We start from the raw sequence: 5939 nt of genomic DNA, 5'->3' as shown, positions 1-5939 counted from the left end.
CTGTGTACCAGGAGCGGGGAGGGCTCGACCAAAGAATAATGGATGTTGACACCACTTCTGTCTGGGAGAAAGTTGCCCCTCCAGTTCTCCCTTGAAGTCATATAGTTCAACCTCCTTGTATGTCTCTGTTGCCTTTGAAGTCACTGGAGCTCTGAGCAAGTTAGTAAGTTTGTGTGCAGGCCCTTTAAGAGGAGTGTCTGTGGCTCCAGCTGCCCTCTGTCTCACTCAGCCACAATCTCCACTGGTTTTCACAGCCAGAATTTGTGGAGACTTCTCTTTCCAATATTGGAGCCCTGGGCTAGGAGCCTGATGTGAGGATGGGAGTTCTCACTCCTTAGAAAGGATCTCTGCAGCCAAGTAATCCCTCTCGATTCTCAAGCACCATAGCTGAGTGTGGGACCAGCCTGTTCTGTGTCTTTGTCCTCAGTCTCGAGGTGTTCTCTTCTGTACGTCCCCAGTTGTAGAATGTCTGTTCAGCTAGACTTCAAGAGATTTTCAATTATGGTTGTTCTGCAGTTTAGCTGTAATTTTGATGCAGTTGTGGGAGGAAGTGAGCACAGCGTTTATCTACTTCACCATCTTGACCAAAAGCTGACAATACTTGTTTTTCAGAAACTTTCTTCTGTTCCTTAGAATATTTCTATTAATGCTGGTGTAATTTTTTTTCTTTGCTCATCTTGTTTCTGCTGCTTCATGTGGTGGGTATCCACAGTTGCCTGTGGCCTGTTGTCATTTGTTTATATTTAAGGGTGAGGCACTGAAAAGCTCATGCGGAACTCCATTTAATGAAGTGTGCTGGTACCTTGTGGGCTTTGCTGGGAGAATCCGAAATTTATGAATCGAATACATTTTTTTTTTATTAATCCTTTTTATTTTTCTTAAGAGGAAATTTCTAGTGTCCTGGCTGGTTGCAGGTGTTCTGTGTGGCACAGTCAGTGGGAAGTAGGAGCAGAATGTTGTGTAGTTTGCCTCTTGAACGACCCCTCTCTTTTTGGCCTTGAATCTTTCACCCAACATTCATTACTTCTCCAGGGTCTGACAGAGTTTCAGGTGAAAGTCTTTTTATAGTAGTAGTTTTGATTAGCACTTGCTGAAAATTTTCAGTACTAAGTACAAATCTTTCTTAAGTTCAGTATTTTCTTCTATTGCACCTTTGACTATTATATAAATAAAGAAATTCCCCTTATTCTGGTTACCCCGCAAGAACACTTTGGCTCTATTTTCCACACATTGGCTCTCCAGTGACTGTGTTTTACTTTAAAAATGTTCCTGCCACCACAAGCCTCTTGGAAACTCAGTGTGTTTGACACTGTGGTTTTGTTTCTCAGGATGTTCAATGGAGACCTGAACCAAGAGGAGCAGAACCCAGAAGGCCAGTTTTACTATGAGTCCATTTTCAGGCTCTTCAAAGAAAGTAAGGTAGAGATTGCAAGTGCAATAACAAACACATTCCCTATCCTTATGGGCCTCCGAGACCGTGGCTTCATTTCTGAACAATCGTATCAAGTAAGTGAGCAGAATTTCCTCATGATAAATAACTACTCATTACATTATTGTAAACATCAGGATGCAGTGAACAAGCAAAGCTCCTCGCGTGAGTGGGGCACGTCATCATCCTATAAGCTAGGAGGTGACAGGAGAAGCAGCATCACAGAAAGAATTTCTTCTCTGTAATAAATGTTGGTGGCCAGGCATGGGGATGGAGACGTGGAAAGACTGGCAATGGGAATGATCCACAGATCCAGGGCATCTTAGTTATATTTATATGTTGTAACACTTATAACAATAATTGGCATAATTATTTGAATTAATAACGTTCATTGTATGGCCTTCTTATTTTACGCACTTGAACTGAGATTATTGAAACTGACAGGGAAGTTGTGTTACAATAGGATCAATTTGAAAGCAGGTGCGTGCTGCTCTCTCTCCAAATTGTTTCTTGTTCTTTAGACATGTCTGGAGCCTTAGAATGCAGGTAAAGATTAGTGGCAGGTTTTCCTTGGGATACTGAGGACAAGACTTCTCTTTCTCTTTGTGAATATTCTTTGCCCTTTGGCAAGGTTCACAGCAGGGGAGAGTGGTTGTCTGATTTCCTGGAGACTTTGGGCTAGGTCATTATGGGGCAGAGGGCAGTGATTACTGCCCGGTCGCCAAAATGGCCCCCCATTAGCAGTCAGGGCCACTCCTGAAGCATCCTGGCCAGGCTCTTCAAGCACACACATTCAACATTTATTCTTCAAAATTGCTCTGTCATGTGTACATCAATATCAGAGTTGAGTTTACAAAATGATAGTCTCTTTTTTGGGGGGAGAGTATTTAAAAAGTCATTTAAACATATGTACCATTCTAACATTTTACAAGAGGACAAATTGTCTATTTATGATCTGAGTCTTCTATAACCCATAAATGCCTATCTACAAAATTGTCCATTCATTATATTTCAGCATTTTCTTGAAGCTTGTAGAAATCTGATCCCAGTGGAGAGAGTAATGTATGATGTCCTCAGTGAAATCGAGAAGACATTTGACAAGACATTTCTGAAAGCGTTGTTCAGCAGAGTTAACCTGAATGCCTATCCTGGATTACATGAAATTTACAGAAACTTCCAAAATGGTAATTATAGCATTCAGTGACATTTGGGGAATAAATGCATTTTATTCATGATTTGTTCATTTTTTTATTGACAATTATTTTATTGAGTGACTACAACGTAGCAAGCATAATACAGTGTTGAAGAAAACACACATGACTGCGTCCTCATGGAGCTGACACATTGTGGGAGAGATGAACATTAACCAATTAATCTCACAACTGATTCCTCTAGCCGGATCAGAATTCTGTGCAAAGAAACATAGGATTTTAGTCTCTACTTTTTGGGGAGAGACATGAATTATACTCTTTCGTAGGACAGGAGGAAGCCCTCTCTGATACTTGAAGACATAGTCAAAGATGAAAAGATATTTTTTGTATTAGATCATTTGTCATTTAGTGCAGTCTGTCCTAACCCACTTTACCAAACAAAGAGTGGAAAAGTCACAAGAGAAGATCAGCATATGCCTATGCAATCAAGAGGGGCAGCATGTGAAAACTTTAAAGTGTGAAAGAAATTGTGGTCTTAAAAAATTCTGTGCTTAAAAAATAGACCTTTGGAAGGAGGGCTTGAAAGTTAATTTCACAGAGAGGAGTTGGACGAGATATCTGAGGGTTTAACATAATGTGCCAAGGAATTTCAAGTTTATTATTTGGTAAATAAAGACACGATAAAAGGTTTTTATAAAGTAAAAGAATTCTATAAAAAATGAAATGTGTTGATATGTGAAAACCATGTCATGATTATAATGAGTTATTTAATTTTTACACTATGATATATTCAAGTCAGAGAAAGAAATAACAGAAATCAAATACTTGGTCATGAAATTCAAGTTACTATTTATAAACAGGATGTCCCCAGGCCATGGGTATGAATGGCAGTTACTACCTACATCTTAGGGGCTCTTATCCTCCCCATGGAATTTGGGGTTACCCCTAAGTGGGCCCAGCAGTCAGAACATATATTTTGGTTAAGGGGACTCCCCATGCTGGGATTATACATACCTATGCTCACTACTGCTACTAGCAGACTGCACGGTCCAGCACTTGGTCCAGCGCAACTGCCCATCTGTCCCCAGGGGAGGTTGGTACAGGAGCCTCTGAGACTACAGTGTCCATGCGTGCTGCAGGTCAGTGTAACATCGCATCATATTGGAATGCTTGCCCTAGGCTGCCACCCCTCCCCCCTTCCATTATGTTCTCTGGACCACTGATGCACACAGCATTTATCTGCATAGTCCCTTGGACATGTAGTCACTGTGTCCTGGGTATGACAAATGTAATTGTTTTTCTGATAGATCCTTTCTACCTTCACTCCCACCCTCCTGCCCTTCCCTGTCAGTGGGATTTGTACCCAGAAAGCATGCTTCAATCACTTGTTCTTGGTCAGTATCTTTCTGAATTTTTTGGTGTTTTTCTTCATCTCTTGATATTGTTCTTTTTTTAAAGTAGGTTGATTTCTCTATAAACATACTTTCTTCCAAAGAAATCTGTTTCTTTTCTATTCCTAGTTGCCTGTAGAATTTGCAAAACAAATTCCCTACATATTATTTATTTTTAAATTGGCTATTAATGTTCTCTGATCATTTTAAAAGAGGTTCTTCATTAGTTACAGCTTGTCCACTGTTCATCCTTTTTACACCTTGAGAGGTGTATCTCTATATGGAACAGTTGTAGGATTTCAGGAGTAACACCAAGTCACTGGTCCTAGCAGACAGAATGGCATATAATGTTCTTAGTAAACTGCAGAATGTGTTTTGAGACCCATGGAAGTCCAGGACAACCCTGAAAGCTGGAAGATTCTCTCTGAACTGCTGGAGTCAAGAATGTGCCTAGATGTGAACTGTGGGATGCAGCTCCTGGTCACTGCTTGAGATCTCTAATTTCCTTTTCCTTCCTCTTCTCAGTGATTCTTGAGAACTTCAATTACCCAATTACTGATGGTAAAGAAAGAAATTACAGCATCAACTCCCAATTAAGCTGTGAACAAGGTATTTATGACTTGATGGAAAGTTCTTTCCTCATGTACTAAAAGGAAAAACATCAGAGATCAGGTACTAGGCTCCTGAGTGGAGAGTGTAACTTGGGGAAAGAAAAAGTAGAGAGAGATGAGGATGCTAGAGTAGTGGTGTGTTGTATGGATTCCCAGTTAACCCACGAAATGTGGAATCGAGGAATATTGCCTGACAGATATAACAACTAAGAGGATGGAACACGAACCCAAGGGAGAAGATCTCACTGAGACCAGGAGGTAGAAATTAGGGAAGAAACTCACCGCAGTAATTGTGAGTTAGGAATTCAGTAGATCTGAGAAGGAGTAAGAGTTTTGTCCTATGTAACAAGTCCAAAGAGGAAGTCTTTGGTTTGTTAGAAGAAGGAACTGATTATAAATATTACTTGTAATAGAAGAGAAGAAGAGAGTGAGTAGTAATTGTACTAGAAGAGAATGTGGAAGGTGTGGTACCGTGTAGAAAAGAAAAGGGAGTAAGAAGGGGAGAAGAGAATAAGGGCATTATAACTTTAAAAATGATGATAGTAACACCTAACTTTCATGGACTATTATGCATAGGTCAGCACTTGATGTGGATCAACTCATTTAATGTCCAAATTGAACTATATGCTATTGTAACCAATAGCCACTGATTCTACTTTTCAATCATCATTCCATTCATATTATTGCTAATAATTAATCATTAAATTATAATACACAAGGCATTAATACTGAAAATTGTGATCTCTGTAAAGTTACTATAAAGCAGATATCCTTTTACAGGTAGCATCACATTGAATCCTCATAACAATTCTATCAGTAGAGTTCTGTATTCCATTTTTGGAAGAAGAAACGGAGGTGTGAGAGGAGAAAGTTACTGATGTGTGCAGGTCACACACTGAAATTGGCATATATAGGACTCTAAACTTTTTTTTTCCATACCAGTTGAAGCAAAGCCTTCGGATGCCCCACTGCCAGGCTTCAAGTCTTGGCTATACTACCTGCTTACCTGGGCGACTTACTTCCTTTCTGTGTTTCAGTTTCCTCACCAATGAATCTGTATCTATATCTATATCTAAAATAATGTGGTTGTGAGGATGAAGAGACTTAATTTATGTGAAGCACTGACAATAATTCATGACACAACGTAATTGCTATGTGTTGTAAATTGTCAATGTGTATCTGACTCCAAGAACTAGATATTTATCAGTGCTCAACATTTTGAGATTTTTCTCCTCAAAGACCAACTGAAAGAAAAAATTATATTCCAGGCTAGAGTAGCAGTGAATGAAATAGACTTCGATCCCATGAAAAGGTCTTGATCCGCAGACCAAATGATCTATGACAAATTTATTTGTTT

At 39.5% G+C, this 5939-nt stretch overlaps 1 protein-coding gene across 1 annotated transcript; it reads left to right on the top strand.

The window, feature by feature from the left end:
• Positions 1-888: 888 nt before the first annotated feature.
• On the top strand, positions 889-4850 carry LOC118613631 (nuclear body protein SP140-like). The gene is made up of 3 exons (XM_036236168.1): positions 889-1506; positions 2445-2613; positions 4497-4850. Exons 1-3 carry the CDS (start codon positions 1264-1266, stop codon positions 4619-4621), a joined length of 537 nt encoding a protein of 178 aa, XP_036092061.1. The 5' UTR covers positions 889-1263; the 3' UTR covers positions 4622-4850.
• The last annotated feature ends 1089 nt before the right edge of the window (positions 4851-5939 follow it).

The sequence above is a fragment of the Rousettus aegyptiacus genome, unplaced genomic scaffold (assembly GCF_014176215.1).
Source record: "Rousettus aegyptiacus isolate mRouAeg1 unplaced genomic scaffold, mRouAeg1.p scaffold_m13_p_2, whole genome shotgun sequence".
NCBI lineage: Eukaryota > Metazoa > Chordata > Mammalia > Chiroptera > Pteropodidae > Rousettus > Rousettus aegyptiacus.
Note: the sequence above shows the minus strand (reverse complement) of the source record. Positions and strands in the feature narration are given on the sequence as shown.